At 36.2% G+C, this 17,905-nt stretch overlaps 1 protein-coding gene across 1 annotated transcript in view; it reads left to right on the top strand.

The window, feature by feature from the left end:
- Nbeal1 (neurobeachin-like 1) overlaps positions 1–17,905 on the top strand; it is a 209,214-nt gene that overhangs the window by 77,748 nt on the left and 113,561 nt on the right. Inside the window, exons 12-15 of the mRNA XM_013015843.1 lie at positions 7,814–7,897; positions 14,913–15,011; positions 15,103–15,683; positions 17,093–17,225. Of these exons, the coding sequence (XP_012871297.1) occupies positions 7,814–7,897; positions 14,913–15,011; positions 15,103–15,683; positions 17,093–17,225 (897 nt within the window). The remainder of the gene's footprint in view (positions 1–7,813; positions 7,898–14,912; positions 15,012–15,102; positions 15,684–17,092; positions 17,226–17,905) is intronic.

Genomic DNA, 17,905 nt, shown 5'->3' on the forward strand with positions numbered 1-17,905 from the left:
GCTCTTCAGCTCAAGGCTAGCGCTCTACCACTTGAGCCACAGTGCCACTTCCGGCTTTTTTCTATTTGCTTATGTGGTGCTGAGGAATCAAGCCCAAGGCCTCAGGCATGCAAAGGCAAGTGCTCTACCACTGAGCCACCTTCCCAGCCCCATTATAAATGACTTTTATGATCAAATTATAGATCGTGTCTGCGTTAACTTACTAGAAGGTATTTGATTATTATAGGCTTGGCTTTATTTACTTACATGTTTGTTGGTTTATTTAGTCAATAAATGTTGGGAATAAGACCAATGTTGTATACGCTAGGCAAGGTCCAAACCAGAATATTTTCTTTTTTAAAAAATTATGTTATATTAAAAACATCTGCAGAAACTCTACATAAATCCAGGTCTTTTTATTTAGAAGCTAATTTCCAAATTGGTAGAAGTATAAAATATAAAACCCCAGGGTATTTTCTGAAAATTTTAAATAAAAAGTACCCTATTTAAGTTTGAGAATGCATCTCAGTAGTAAAACACTTTCCTAGCACTTTTTCTCCCCAACACTGACCCACTCCAAAAAAAGCTGACTCTTTGGCTAGATTTTGTACATTTCTTATTAATATTCTTAGCTATTTTTTTATTCTCATACATGACCTTTATTTTGGTGGTTGTTGGTAGTGGGGCTTGAACTCTGGGCCTGGACGCTGTCCTTGATCTCTTTAGCTCAAGGCAAGTGCTCTAGCACTTGAGCCACAGTACCACTTCCAGTTTTCTGGAATCTCACGGACTTTCCTGCCCGAGCTAGCTTTGGTTATTTTTCAAGTAGTGTCTTGTTTTTCTGATGCCACCTAGCCTCCCATATATCTGGGACCACAGGTACAAATGCCATCCCCAGCTTATTGATTGAGATGTGGCATTGGGTCTCACTAACTTTTTGCCCAGACTGGCCTTGAGCCACAATCCTGTCTGTCTCCTCTTCCTAAGATTACAGGTAGGAGCTATTGTATCCAACCTTTATCAAGTTCATTATTATTGAGTTAGAAAGTCTTTTGTTATGTATTATTAAAATGTTGTGTAAGTCTTTGTAACATATAGTTATGTACTTTTTTCTTTTTTCTTGAATTGATTGCAAGCTAACTCATGTCCCAAAAACCTTGCAGCCTGTTACCTGCTTTTATAACAAGTTAAGGTATTTTATTTTCATGTCCTGTGATTTTAGTGCATATACAAATCTGTGATAATGTATTAAGTTCAGTGTTAAAATTTACTTAACAATTCCCTATTGGGATATACTTAGTTTTTTTGGTATCATGTTAACTCTTTCAAGTTCTATAAGTAGAATTCTATTCTTAGTAGAATTACCTGTCATAGAATATAAACTTGTTCTTAAAATTAGGGAGCACAGGATAAAATAAAGTAACAGCTAACTGCCAATGTGTATACGTAAAACATAGTTAAAGTTCTTGATACATACTGCCAGTGTGTTTTTTTCAAACTAATTTATACTTTTAACAGCACTGTATTAAAATACATGATTTATATCTCTGTGTATTATGTTATCTATCCATGTATTCATGATATTATCAGAACTTAGAGAGCTTCCTGTCAGGCTTTGTAAATGAAATTCATAAAGCTTGCTTCTTTGTATTTGTTTCAGATATTTCTTTCATGGGACTTCCTAGTGTAAAAAAAAAAATCACTGGGGGTTGATTGTGGAAGACTCTTCCAAATAAGGATTGTAGTATCAGCTCTTTGACTTTCTTTGCATTGTTAGGAGTATTTGTGTCACTGCATTGGTTACCTTGTAGTAATATAACAAAAAGTAACATACATAGTAAAGGAAATATTGATGATGTAAATATTAATGAGTTTTCTCAAAGACATCAGACCTTCTAAGTTCCACTGCATAGTCAACATGTGTTTACCCCCTTTTAAATATGATTTATGATTAAAAATCCTACTCTGATGAAAAAAGCGTAACAAATTTTTATAAAATAGTTTGATTGTGGCCAGGTGCTAGTGACTTACTCCTGTAATCCTAGCTACTTAGGAAGCTGAGATCTGAGGATCACAATTCAAAGCCAGCCTGAGCAGGAAAGTTTGTGAGACCCTTATCTCTAACCACCAGAAAACTGAATGTTAAGCTGTGGCTCAAAGTGGTAGAGTGCTAGCCTTGAACAAGAAGAGCTCAGGGATAGCACCTATGCCCTGTTGTCCAAGCCCTACAACCCACAAAAAATAAAATAATTTTTTAATTGTTGTAAAACAGTGTGGCTTTATTAATTTTAAAGCTGCAGGCCATGACATCTAGCTTGTTGGTTAAGACAGAAGCAGAAAGAAGTCTTGTTAATTTTTTGCCTAGATTTTCCTTAAATCACAGGCCTTATGTTCTCTGTCTCCTAAGTCGCTGGGATATATGTCTATGCTACCATACCCAGCACTAATAGTAGATATGTGGACTGTCATGAACTGGAATGTCATTATGGGGCCAAAATATATTTTCTCTTTATATTATAGGCCAAAGGTTTTCTTCATTTTTAGCTAGAAATTTGTGGAAAATCATCAAAGCTTTCTAAAAATTATCTGATGTTACTTACTATATTTTTTTAAACAAGTGCTAGAAAAGAAACCCATTGTAGAGAAGGCCCTGCTCTGTTGGCAGGCAATTTTTCTGTTAAAACATTCAGACCCTTTAGAACTATTGACTTTAAAGCTGAAAGTGTTGTATGCAATTCATGAATCAGACAGAAAACCTTAACTGGTATGCAGGTATTTTCTACAGTGTATTTTTGCATAAGATCACTGGCCAATAAAGTATGCATTCATTTCCTAAGGATTTGTGTAAAATTTTCTGAGTAAAATGTGTTATATGGTAATATAAATTACTTAAAATATGATAGCATGAAATTATACATTTAACTTTTATGGTAGTTTTATGAATGTTAAACATAACAATAATATGTTGCCAGGATATGATTTGAATCAACTCAGAATCATTTTAAAAAACTGTCCAAATATATGAGTTAAAAGAGAAAAAAGCCTTTCTTTAATAGTGTCATGAAAAGAGATTCAAAACTATCACATTGAATTTAGGATGCTATTAAAATAAGATGGCTAGGGGCTGGGAAGGTGGCTCAGTGGTAGAGCGCTTGCCTTGCATGCATGAGGCCCTGGGTTCGATTCCTCAGCACCACATAAGCAAAAAGAAAAAAGCCGGAAGTGGCGCTGTGGCTCAAGTGGTAGAGCGCTAGCCTTGAGCTGAAGAGCTGAGGGACAGCGCCCAGGCCCAGAGTTCAGGCCCCATGACTGCACCCCCCCAAAAAAAAACAAATAAAATAAGATGGCTAGATTGCTGGATTGTTTATTAGAGAGACTGCTTTATTTTCTTTCAGTACTGAGAACAAACCTAGGGCCTTGCACATTCTAGAGAAGTTCTTTACCACTGAGTTGCGTTCTCATCAAAAGGCTACTCAGTTATTTTCTTCAGCTGCATCCGAGCATCTCTATTCTATTGCATCTCAATAATATGGAATTATTATTATTAATAATAATAATTTTTTGAGACAGGATTTTCTTATTGTAGAGCAGGCTGGTCTCAAGCTCCTGATCCTCCTGCCTCAGACTCCCAAGTGCTGGGATTATAAGCCTGAGTCATCATCCCTTACTGAAATTCTGTTTCTTTAAATCTTTGCTAATAATAGAAGCGTTCATTTATTACATATCTGGTATATGCCAGGTCCCATGTGACTAGACTAGCACAGATTATGTCATATAATCTACATAGCTATTTAATGAGAATTATTCTTCTCCAGCTTGGAGGAATTAGTTTTCTTTTAAATCAGCCAGGTAAGGAGCAACAAAACCACATTCAAACTCAGGTCTCTGATTCTAATTGTTACATTAAGCCTTTCATGTGTTAGAAATAAAAACTTATTTCTATCCCTTTTACTCCCATTTGAATTTCCTTTTTATTTCAGTAATGAGGATTGATTCAGGGTCTTGCACTTGCTAACAAAATGCTCTGCCATTTGAGCTACACACCCAATCCTTTTGCTTTAGTTGTTTTCCACTGCCCCCACCACTTTTACCCTGGCTGACTTCCAAATGTGATCTTCCTACTTTTGCTTCCTTGATAGCTAAGATGAAGGTGTGACTGTCAAACCTGGCTTATGTTTAGGTTAAAGTCTTACCAAGCTTTTGCCTAAACTGGCCTTGGATTTCAATCCTCTTACCTCTACTTCCTGAGTAGCTGGGATTACAGTCATATACCCTATGCCAGGCTCTGAATGATCTTTTTCTTTATCAAAACATGTTGCAAAGGCCAAATCATTGGAATGTTGAGTTTTGCATACAGAAACTAAAATTCTTGATTTTTTTTATTTTTACTTAAAAGAGGACAGAATTAAACCCGTAGCAGTTTTGGAGAATATTATTGGACAATATTTTCACAAGATGTGTAGTCAGATAAATCTGAGAAATGCTACATAGAGATACAGTATTTATCAAGCTACACTTTATTCCATTCGAGACTCTGAGAAGTATTTCTGGGGGAAAAAAAAACAACCTTTTTAGTTAATTTAGTAGCTTTTCACAAACTTACTTAAGTGTATTGTTTACAATAGTATCTTTATCTGAATAATATCTTTTTCTTTTCTGTGAGGCATTCTCAGCTGTTTCTATAAGAATCTTAAATCTTAATCAATGCTGTTTTACTAACTTTAGGTGAACTGTAAAAGAAAAGTATGTCTATAATTATTAATCATACAGTATATAAACTCGTAGTAGTTTGTTATCCAAGATGCAAATAATCAACAATCTCTGGAAGTGATATATTTCACAAGAAAATTATTGGCTTTCAAGAGACATGGGAATCCACTTAGGCTCTATTCTGCTTATAGGTAACAATTTAATGTAATGTCTCCATTATTCTTGTCTCTGTTTTTAACAGCTACTTTTAAATGCTAACAATAAGGTGGCAGACAAGAACGAGAAAGATCTTGCCAACAAATTACTGACAGAAATGAATGAGGACCAGGTATACAAAGCCTGCATCTTGTTTCAATTGAACTCCAAAATCAGTCATTGGGAATAACTATTCCTGTGCTTTTCTTCTCATTTCTTAACATATATAAACATTATCTAATCTTAATATTCATGAATTATTTTTCACAGTTAAAATTAACATAAAATTGCTTTCATTTAAAGGTTACAAACTTAATGGGTGAAATGAACAATCAATACTCTATCTGAATGTATGTTCTTTTCAATTTGAGAAGATACAAAGTACAGGAATGGGGCCCCAGAATCAATACTGATCACCTGGTGATGACATCATAGTTTGGGGGCTGTCTTTTCTAAGCACTGTGGTGTATTGGGATCTTAGGGCTTTGTGAATATGTATGGTCATTTTTAATACCTTGATTTTCTGCTTCTTATTGACAAGTGATTATAATTCAATGGACAACCTGATTCTTGGAGGAAGGGAAGAAAATGCTAAATTTATTGAATATTAAATTATGGATATAATAAGGCAAAATATATCATTTATGATGTTTCTCACAGTATATTAGGTCAATTTCTTTCTTTTATTTTTTTTGGGTCCGGTCGTGGGGCCTGAACTCTGGGTCTGGGTGTTGTCCCTCAGCTCTTCAGCTCAAGGCTAGTGCTCTACCACTTGAGCCACAGAGCAATTTGCGGCTTTTTTCTTTTTGCTTATGTGGTGCTGAGGAATCGAACCCAGGGCCTCATGCATGCAAGGCAAGCGCTCTACCACTGAGCCACCTTCCAAGCCCTAGGTCAATTTCTTTCTTTAAAAAAATACCTACAAAAGTTACCCATTTTTCTTCCCAAAGTGTTTGTGAGACTTATATGCCTTTTATTAACATTATTTTAATGTCCAGGTTTAAGGCTTATAGAATAGTTGTAAAAAGAGGTTGTAATATGATTTATTATCTTCTCTTCTAGATGTAAAATATATATACAGAGTAATGTTTTAGATTTCTCTATAAGTTTTTAGTTTCAAGGCCTACTTGCATGAGTTACTAAAATACTTGCAAAAGTCTTATGTAAATTCACATTACAATTCCAAATGCCAGATATAATCAATATAAGTCGTTTGGGCTTTTTCTTAGACAATGTTGAACACAGATTTTATTTGTATGAAATTTTATATCATAATGTTTTAAAATACTATGTTTATTACATATGTAATATTTATTATACATAATATTTAATAAGCAGCACAAAACACTAGTATTCTAGACTAAGTAACACCAGAATTCTGGATAAATGATAAAGTTTGTTTTTTTTTTTTTTCGGCTGTGGGGCTTGAACTCTGGGCCTGGGCGCTGTCCCTCAGCTCTTCAGCTCAAGGCGAGTGCTCTACCACTTGAGCTACAGCGCCACCTCCGGTTTTCTGGTGGTTTATTGGAGATAGGAGTCTCACGGTCTCTCCTGCCCGGGCTGGCTTTGAACCGCGATCCTCAGATCTCAGCCTCCTGAGTAGCTAGGATTACAGGCGAAATGATAAAGTTTTTTAACAGCAGAGTATCTATTTTCCTTTCTACTCAAATTTGTTCTGCTGTGAGACAGAGAAAAAAATCCTACTGGAGGAATGACTGGCTTCACCTGGTAATATTGTTTTTCCTAAAGCAGATTTTTTGACTATTTGTTTTATAACCTTTTTTTTTAACTTTTTTTTGAACTGGGGTTTTAACTTGACCTTGTACTCAATGGCCAGGCATTCTACTACTAGGCTCTGTTTTTGTTTGTTTGTTTTATAATATTTTGTAATTTCCTAGTCCTCTTTATGCTTTAATAGTTTACTAAATGTAATTGTCATGTTCTATTTTTACTATTCTTGATGTTGGTTTGTAGATTTTAGCTGTATATGTACTGCCCTGAAACTTAACACATTTTGTTCATGGTCTTCAACAATAATAGATATATGGAGCCAGATTTTAATTATTCAGTTGAATTTATGTCATTAAAGTACACCTTCTTCCAAAATACTACAACACATATAGATAATTCATTTCCTTTATCTGCCTCAAAATTTGCATCCTGTGTAAAAGTAGCTATACCTTACTATATGTAAGGATGACTATTAATTATTAATTGGTGTATGTACATAGCATTTCAGTTTTTTGTTTTTTTTTGTCAGTCGTGGAGCTTGAACTCTGGGCCTGGGCGCTGTCCCTGAGCTCTTCAGCTCAAGATGAGGGCTCTACCACTTGAGCCACAGTGCCACTTCCAGTTTTCTAGTGGTTAATTGGAGCCTTATGGATGTTCCTGGGCTGGCTTTGAGCCATGATCCTCAGATCCAAGCCTCCTGAGTACCTAGGATTATAGGCGTGAGCCTCCAGTACCTGGCCTCATTTCAGTTTTAATACAGAGTTTGTAATCTATGTGAGCAAGATTATTTTAGCTATTTCATTGTACATGCTGGTAGAGCTTAAGTCTAGAAATTTCAAATATATCAAAGAAGGGAAAATAAAGCATTATGGAATTTGTAATTCTAGACCTCTTCCTTCCTCTTGAGATTGTCCATTAGTTTATAAAAGCATGTGTTGAGCTTGCTTTTTCTTACTTAGAACATTTAATGTAATGAGTGAACGTTGCCTTATCCTTCTTGACATGAGTTGTCTTTTGTTAAATATGTAAATTTTCTTACAGATTATAGTGTTTTACAAATCTGTTTTATACAAGAGGAATGTAAAGCATGTGAAATAATTATTTTTTTCAGGTTTTCAGAACAAAGGTTTCCTAAGTGAAAAGCATATTTAACACATTGGTTAATATCTTGCTTTTTTTCTTCTTTTTCATCTGGTAGGTGTTTCAGGGCCAGTTGGATTGCTTGGCAGTATCAACCATTCAGGCTCTGACAGCAGTAATGAACAAATCTCCAGCTGCTAAGGTAAAATATCCCCAAGCTTTAAAATGCCTTCATTATACCAGTTTTCACTAATAAATTCCAAAATGATGTGAAAGAATATGACACATATGGCTAATAGCTGATGTCAACTAATTCACAAACTATCTCTTCTTAGTATAAGAGAATACTTCAGATGAAAGAATACAGTTGATTAAAATCTCCAGCCAATGACTTGGCTCAGATGCACAAATCCCAATATAGAGAAACACAAAATATGTAAAACAAGGTTATATGACCCCAACAAATCCACTATGATGGACTCAATGATAGCTAAATGAATGAAATCTCAAAGAAATGATAAGAATAATCAAAATTATTGGGGCTGGGAAGGTGGCTTAGTGGTAAAGTGCTTGCCTTGTATGCATGAGGCCCTGTGTTTGATTCCTCAGCACTACATAAGCAAAAAAAGCCGAAAGTGGTGCTGTGGCTCAAGCGGTAGAGTTCTAGCCTTGAGCTGAAGAGCTGAGGGAGAACACCCAGGCCCATAGTTCAGGCCCCACAACCGACTGCCCCCCTTCCCCAAAAAAGAATAATCAAAATTGAAGATGGTATAATGCATCAATGAATTAAAGAGAATGCAAATAAATAGCTAAATAAAATAAGGAAGAAACATAGAATATAAAGGAAGAATCAATAAAGATTTAAAAACACTAAAAAAAATCGAATTGATATTCTGAAAGTGGAAAATTCAAGAAGTCAAGTAAAAATTCATTTGAAAGCCTGATGAATAGCGTCAATCAGGTAGAAGATAGAATATCAGGTCTTGAACACAAAGTAGGCAAATTAGAATATTGAGATAGTTGTAAAGGAAAAGAAAAAGTATAGACAGAACACCCAAGGCTTTGGAGGCACAACAAAATGACCAAACCTATGCTTCATTGAAGTAGTAGAAGAGAAGAGATATAAGCTAAAGTCATAGAGAAAAATATTCAATAAGTTAATAGCATCATATTATCCATACCTTGGGGAAGAAATTGTCATCTAGGTAGAGGAAGATTTTAGAACACCAGAAAAGACCAGAAAGGAACCTCTTCATATTAATTATTATAATTAAAATATTAAGTATATACAACAAAAAAAGAATATTTAAAGTTATGAAAGAAAAATTACAAGTCACCTATAAAAGCAAACCCAGTAAAATAATATAAGAATTCTCAATAGTCTTAAAGCCAGGAGGACAGGGAATAATGCATTTAAAGTCCTGCAAGAAAATAAACTGTCAACTTTCATAATTGTAACTAGTAAATATGTCATTCACAATTGAAGGAAAAATAAAAATCATTCAAAGAAACAAAGCCTAAATACTTCATTATCACTAAGAAAATACTTACAGGAATTTGTACATACAAAAAGAGGAAAATAACCAGAATGATGAAAATACTGAAAGGAATAAACCTTATCAGTTAACTAGACAAGCAAATGAGGATTAGAAAGTATCAACATTACATTTAGTGATTGCTAAATAAGTTTTAATAATAACTGATTCTCAATGGTCTCATTTCTCTAAATATAAGGCATAAACTAGCAACTTAATTTAAGGTTCAAGATCCAACCACTTATTTCCTATAACAAACATAATTCAAAGAAAAATAGCCTTAGGTAAAAGAATGGGAAAAGATGGTAATCAAATGAGTCCCAAAGCAAACAGGACTAGTGTTCCTCATAAATGACAAAGTCGACCCCAAACCCAAAATAAAGGTCTCTTTGTACTGATAAAAGGAAAAATCCATCAGGGATCTAGAATAACTGTAAATATGTACACAGAGAATGTCGGTAAATGCAAGTTCATAAAACAAATTATACTGGACATGAAAGCACAGATCAATCCCAATACAAAAATTGTAGATTGAGGCCATTCAACCCCCCCCCCAACTGAACTTCAAATTAAACAACATGAATAAAATGGACATAATAGAGAGCTACAGATATTCCACTGAACAGCCTCAGAATACATATTCTCAGGAGCCCATCCATGGTTCTTTCTCTTAAATAGATCACATTTTAAGATACAAAGGAAGTCCAGAGACAAGAAAATTTACACTACTTCCTATATTTGACCACATAGATTAAAGTCAACACTAAGAGAAACTGTAGAAAATATACAAACATGTGGAATCTGAACAATTCACTTTTTAATGATCAGCTAAAGTTAATGAAGATATGGAAAAATGAAATAATTACTAGACCGAGACAAAAATCAAAACCTGATGTATCAGGACTGTTTGGACATAGCATAGGCAGTGCTGGAATAAAGTTTGTGCTATATAGGTGCTAAATAAAGTTATATCTGGATTACAGATGTCAGTGGCTCACACCTGTTCTCCTAATACTCAGGAGGCTGATCTGAGGATCACGGTTCAGAAGATCGCAGTTCAAAGCCCGCCCAGGCAGGAAAGTCCATGAGGCTCTTATCTCCAATTAAACACCAAAAAGCTGGAATGGGAGCTGTGGCTCAAGTGACAGAATGCTAGTCTTGAGCACAAAATCTTGAGGACAGTGCTCAGGCCCTAAATTTAAGCCCAGGGTCCATACACACACACACAAATTAAAGCTGAAGTAAATAACCTAATCTTGCACCTCAAACTCTTAGTAAAATAAGTACCCACCAAACCCATGAGCAGTAGACATATGTAATGATCATAAGTAAAGATCATAAAGAAATGGAATGAGACTCGTTGCATCAGTGCTGCTGCCACCGGCAGTACCACCATCGCTATGCGATATATATTTCAATAGACTTTAATATTTAGAATTTGAAACATTTCTAGATGCACATGAAATACTAATATTAAACCCAGAGAATATAAACAACTTAGACTTATCTATAACTATCAGTGTAATTTTAGTAGTAGGGCTGGGAAGGTGGCTCAGTGGTAGAGCGCTTGTCTTGCATGCATGAGGCCCTGGGTTTGATTCCTCAGCACCACATAAGCAAAAAGAAAAAAGCTGGAAGTGGTGCTGTGGCTCAAGTGGTACAGCACTAGCCTTGAGCTGAAAAGCTGAGGGACAGCACCCAGGCCCAGAGTTCAGGCCCCACGACCAGACACACCCCCCCCTGCAAAAAAAAAGGAGAAAAAATAAGGAATCTCCAGCCGGCCCGGTGGCTCATGCCACCATCTCAGGAGGCTGAGATCTAAGGATCACGGTTCAAAGCCAGCCCGGAAAGACCGTGAGACTCTTATCTCCAATAAACCACTCAGAAAACTAGAAGTGGTGCTGTGGCTCAAGTGGTAGAGCACTAGCCTTGAGCTGAAGAGCTCAGGGACAGCACCCAAGCCCCTAGTTTAAGCCCCACAACTGACCAAAACAAAAAAAAAAAAAAGGAATCTCCTAGCCAGGTGCTGATGGCTCATGCCTATAATCCTAGCTACTCAGGGGGCTGTGGTTTGAGGATAATATTCAAAGCCAGCCTAGGCAGGAACTTGCATGACACTTTTATTTCTGATTAACCAGCAAACAGCCATAACTGGAACTGTGATTCAGTGTTTACTACTACTCTTGTGTGAAAAGCTGTGGCACACCACTTAGGCCCTAAATTCAATCCATACTACTGGCACACACACACACATGCACACACATGCATGCATACACTCAATATACATGCACACACACACAATCTCCACAGAAAGAAAATCCAGAATCTGATATATCACTGCTGAATTTTTCTTTTTCTTTTCTTTTTTTTTTTTTTTTTTTTTGGTCATAGGGCCTGAACTCTGGGCCTGGGCACTATCCTCAGCTCTTCAGTTCAAGGCTAGCGCTCTACCACTAGAGCCACAGCGCCACTTCCAACTTTTTCTGAGTATGTGGTACTGAGGAATCGAACTCAAGGCCCGCGTGCATACACGGCAAGCACTCTACCACTGAGCCACCTTCCCAGCCCAACTGCTGAATTTTTCTAGACTTTGAAAGAAGAACATCAGTGCTCCTCAAACTATTTTATAAATTATAGAGGGAAGGAATGCTATCAAACTAAAATACTAAAGAAATCTGTTGACAAATTTTCCTGATAAACATAGGCATAAAAATACTTAATGAAATCCTTACAAACTTGCCCATGTAATTGTAACCCCTCTGTACAGTATTTTCACAATAAAAAAATAAAATAAAAACAAAACAAAATCCTCACAAACTAAATTCAGCAATATATTGAAAAGATCATGTACCATGATTAAATTGACTTCATCCCAGGGATATGAGGATAATTGAGTATACACAAATCAATAAATTTAGTATAACACATAAACAATAAAGGAAAGAAAAATAGCTGCAGAAAAAGCCTTTGAAAAAAATTAAAATCCCTTTATAAGCCAGGTGCCAGTGGCTTATCCTTGAAATCCTAATTATTTGTCAGGCTTTAAATGAGAGGCTTGTGGTTTAAGGTCAGCTCAGACAGAAAAATTCTGATACCTCTTTGTAGTACAGTGGTATATACCTGTCATCCCAAGCTATATGGGAGGCTGAAATCAGGAGCATCAAGGTCTCATGCCAACAGAAAAATTCATGAGACTGCATCTCTACAGATGGAATCTAGATGCAGTAATTTATGCCTGTGATCCCAGCAAGGAATGAAGCCTATGGGCCTGAGATGTATGTCAGTGAAAAAGTACTTGCCTTGCAAGTGCAGCATCCTGGGTTTGATCCCCAGTACAAAAAAAATGAAGCCTAAAAGAAAGCAGATTTCAGATCATGCACTTTTCCTGAGCAGGAAGCAAGACATTAACAAAATCAGGGCTAGAGGTGTGGCTTAGTGGTAGAGTGCCTGCCTAGCCAACATGAAACCCAGTTCAAACTACAGTATCACCACCACCACCACCACCAAAAGAATCTCCCCAAAAAACCCAACAACAAACTCTTCACCTCACAAGACCTAAAGACTAGAGGAATGAAGAGACTGTACTTCAATATAATTAAAGCTCTCATGTGAGCCAGGTGACTCAGGAGGCTGAGTTCAGGCGATCACAGTTCAAAGCCAGACTGGGCATGAAAGTCAAAGAGACTCTTTATCTGCAATGAACCACTAGAAAGCAGCAAGTAGAGATGTGCCTTGAAGTGGTAGAGCACTAGTCTTAAGCACAAAAGTGCAGGGACAGTGCCCAGGCCCAGAGTTCAAGCCCTACCATGGCCCAAAAAATAAATAAAGCTCTCATGTTCATGTTTATGGCTCTGCAGCTTCTGTACAATGTCAGTCAAAATTTCAAAGTCATTCTTCATAGAAATAGAAAAACCAATCCCTATCATTTATATGCAACTATTGAAATACTATACATAGCCAAAAGAATCCTGAATAAAATAAGCAATGTTGACGGTATCATATAACTTGACTTAAAAAATTATACTACAGAGCTATAGTAATAAAACAGCTTCATCTTAGCATAAAAACTGACCAGTAAAAGAATGAAATGGAGTAAAAAAGAAGAACCAGAAATAAATGCACGGCTTCGGTCATTTGATTTTTGACTCACATGACAAAAATATATGCTAAAGAAAAGATAGCTTCTTTAACATATGATACTGAGAAAGATAGGCTTATGTAGAAGATTTCACCCTATACATACATTAATTCAAAGTGAATGAAAGACCTTAAAATAAGACCTAAAGCTTTGGAGAGCCTGTAGGAAACCAGGAAGAACACTTGAAGATATAGGCATTGACAGTGACTTTCTGAATAGTACTCCACTAGCCCAGGAAATATGAGAAGGAATTGACAATATTATTTCATAAATTAAAAAGCTTCTGTTCTTGAAAGGAACAACTACTAGAATGAAGAAAGTCTGTAGAATGGGAAATACTTGCCAGCTGTTAATGTGAGAAAAGATTAATATCTAGAATGTATAGACAACTGAAACCAAACACCAATATAACAATCATAATTATATATAAATTTGTTTACATTTTTGTTATGGCTTTGGGAATATAACTTATTCAATATTATATGTGACTTAGAACTTCCTAAAATGAGCTTAATGCTCCAGGTAATTTAGATATGAAGAGTAGAGAGAAAACTATTCACACTCAATTTGTTTTTTGGTTACTACTTAAAATTGCCAATGTTTTTTTTTTTTTTAATGGTGCTCAGAAACTAACTAGGGCCTTACATGTGCTAGGCAAACTCTGGGATTGAACTACATCTTCACTTTTTTTTTTTTTTTGGTATTACTATAGGAGCCCCAGCTAGCTTCAAAGTATTGTTCCTTCTACCTTTACCACCGCAATGCTAGCACTGTAAGCATGAAACCCTCATTCTACTAGATGGACCTATCTCACTCCTCTTACCTCCAAAATGTCATTCTTTTCCAACTTTTGTTTTAACTTTACTTAATATTTATTACCAATCAAGTTAAGAAAGTAAAAGAAGTACCATATACATTTATCTGTAAATAATAAAGTATTTCAACAGAATTAATAATTTCATTTCTTTGTTTTTGTTTTTCTATTTCTTTTGGTGCCAGTCCCGGGGCTTGAATTCAGGGATTAGGCCCTACCCCTGAGTTTTTTGTGCTCAAGGCTTGTGCTTTACCACTTTGAGGCACAGCACCATTTCCAGCTTTGGGGTGGTTAATTGAAGATAAGAGTTTCACAGACTTTCTTGCATGGGCTAGCTTTGAACCGAAATCCTCAAATTTCAGCATCCTGAGTAGTTAGGATTACAAACACTAGCCATGGGCATCTGGCTTGTTTTTCATTTTTGTAGATTGTTATAACCATTATTAAAAGATATATAGAATCTGTTTTAAGATGAAACAGGCCAAATTCAGTTGTACATGCCTGTAATCATAGCTAGTCAGGAAGCTGAGGCAGGAACATTTTAAGGTCCAGGATAACCTGAACCTACATAGAAAGAATCTATCTTAAATAGTAAATGAATATGTGATTTAAGAAAACAAGACTTGACTCATTATTTTGCTTAAGTAGCTAAATATGTATTCAATATTTTAAATATTATTATAAATTTAGTTCTTATAAATATGATTTGATGCATTGTTTTCCACTCTAGGAAGTATTCAAAGAAAGAATCGGTTATTTACATATGTTTGAAGTTCTAAAATCTTTGGGTCAGCCATCACTGGAACTGCTTAAAGAACTTATGAATATGGTGAGTTTTTAACTTATATTAAAATGAAGAAATTTTAGTTTTTCATTTCAAAACTAGTAACTAATCTTTTATCTTTTATGTTGCTTTTCAGGCTGTAGAGGGTGATCACACATCAGTTGGGATTTTGGGCATTAGTAATGTCCATCCTCTCTTGCTTCTTATCCAGTGGCTTCCAGAGCTAGAATCCTATGACCTGCAAATCTTCATTTCTGATTGGCTGAAAAGAATTTGTTGTATTAATAGGCAAAGTCGAACTACTTGTGTCAATGCAAACATGGGAATTAGAATAATTGAAACCCTTGAATCCCATTCTTCCCTCCATCGACTGTGTGCTGAGAACTTGATTGCAATCCATGGTTCCCTGGGGAGTCAGTCAGTGAGCTTAGAAGAAGTCCGTCGACTCCTAAGATTGCTGAGAGTGGATGAATCTGCATGTATACACTCATACACCATTCCTGTGACTCGAGCAATCCTGACAATGGCCCGAAAACAAAGTCTAGAAAGTGCCCTTCAGTATTTTAATTTATCACATAGTATGGCAGGAATTTCTGTTCCTCCCATACAGAAATGGCCAGGGTCTGCATTTTCTTTCAGTGCTTGGTTTTGTTTAGATCAGGATCAGTTGACTCTTGGCATTGCTAACAAAGGAGGAAAAAGAAAGCAGTTATACAGGTAATGGTTCAAACTGTGGGATACTATCCTAAATTGTTAAAACACTATTTGCTATCATTCCTAAAAAGGAAAATATCTCTATCTAATTTTTAAATTTGTGATAGTTTTTCTCAAGGCTTTTTAAATTGATCATATACTTTGTAAGTTGCTAAAACTGCTTTTATATTAGTTATATATCAGATATTTTTCTGTTAAATTCTCTGGCTAGTTTAGAAATAAGGTTCCTTCTTAAAAGTAGTGAAAATGAAGCCTGGCACTGTTGGCTCACACTTCTAATCCTACCTAACTAGGAGGCTGAGATCTGAGGATTGCAGTTCAAAGCTAGCCCAGACAGGAAAGTTTATGAGACTCTTAACTCTGATTAACCATGAACCACCAAAAAGCCAAAAATAGAACTGTGGCTCAAATGGTGGAATGCTTGCCTTGAACACAAAAGCTCAGGGACAGTGCTTGGTCCCCAGTTCAAGTCCCAGGATTGGCAAAAGGAAAAAAAAACTACTGTAAAAATAGGAAAGAAAGAAATAATAATCTTCAATGATAGTCCCTCTGTTAACACTAAAGATGCTACTAAAGATGCTTTTTTTTTTGTCAGTTGTGGGACTTGAACTCAGGATCTGGGTGCTGTCCCTAACCTTCTCTGCTCAAGGCTAGCACTCTACCACTTGAGCCACAGCTCCACTTTCAGCTTTTTGTTGTTAATTGGAGATAGGAATCTCAAACTTTCCTGCCCAGGCTGGCTTTGAACTACAGTTTTCGGATCTCAGCCTCCTTAGTAGCTAGGATTTCCAGGCATGAGCCACCAGCACCTGGCTACTATATAGTTTTTTTTTTAAATGACCAAAAAACTTATATACATGTAGATTCAGACTTAAGTAACTAATAATTTTTCTTTTAATATAGATTGTGATTTGTGTGTGTCCTCTATGTGTGTGTGTGTTACAAGGATTTTAACTCAGGTCCTTGTGCTTGCTAGGGAAGTGCTCTGCCACTTGAACTACATGTCCAATCTTTTCTGCTTTAGATTATTTTTCAGATAGAATTTTGTATTTTTGCCTTAGAATGGTCTATGGATCCCATCCTTCAAATTAAGCCTCTGGCATAATGTTTACTGTAGGTTCGCAACACCATGCCTAAGCACTGTCCCCTAGCTTTTTTGCTCAAGGCTATCACTCCACTGCTTGAGTCACAGCTTCACTTCTGGCTTTTTGCTGATTGGTTGAAGATAACAATATCACAGTCTTTTCTGCCTGAGTTAGCTTTGAACTGTAATCCTCAAATAATAGCCTCTTCAGTAGCTATGATTATAGGTGTGACTCTCCAGCACCTGGTCATTATAGTCTTATGTGCTTAAATGATAATGAAAATGATTAACTGTCTTCAAAAGTTTTGATAATAGATATTTTTCTTAGCTTTTTTACAGGAAGTGGCATGGGTTTTGAAGCTTTTATTACCCATTCAGGTATGTTAGTTGTGGCGGTGTGCACAAAAAGAGAATATGCAACAGTTCTCCTTCCTGACCACAGTTTCTGTGATTCTCTCTGGGTAAGGCTTAGGCCATCACATTTAACATCTTGGTTCTTTCCTTAATCATTAAATGTTTATCAGGGTTGTATGTGTTGGGGGTCCAGGGTTGTGGGGTTTTGAACTTAAGGTCTTGTACCTGTGCTAGGCAGGTACTCTACCACTTGAGCCCATCCACGTTTTTCCTTTACTTACTTTTCTTGCATTTTTTGCTTGGTGCCTTCCCATACCTGGTATCACAGGTGTGTGCTTCCATACCCACATTATTTGTGGAAATGAGGGTTTCACTATCTTTTTGCCTGGGCTTTCCTCAAAGCACAGTCCTCCTGATCTCCATCTCCTGAGAAGCTAGAATGTGCCAACTTTCTAATTCCTTCTCTTTGTTCTTTTTTAAGATTAAGTTTTCACCTTAAAGTTTTATAAATATAAAATTCATTTGTAAGGGAGTTGATATTTACCATTGCTGTCAATTCCACAGTAATCATTTTTCTACATTTGAAAATGAAGTGTTAGGATTTTTATTTAATGTTTTCTAGAATTTCTATTCAAAATGAAGTGTGAGGGTTGGGAAGGTGGCTCAGTGGTAGAGTGCTTGCCTTGCATGCGTGAGGCCCTGGGTTCGATTCCTCAGCACCACATAAGCAAAAAGAAAAAAAGCCAGAAGTGGCACTGTGGCTCAAGTGGTAGAGCGCTAGCCTTGA

This window comes from Dipodomys ordii, unplaced genomic scaffold (assembly GCF_000151885.1).
Source record: "Dipodomys ordii isolate 6190 unplaced genomic scaffold, Dord_2.0 Scaffold1, whole genome shotgun sequence".
NCBI lineage: Eukaryota > Metazoa > Chordata > Mammalia > Rodentia > Heteromyidae > Dipodomys > Dipodomys ordii.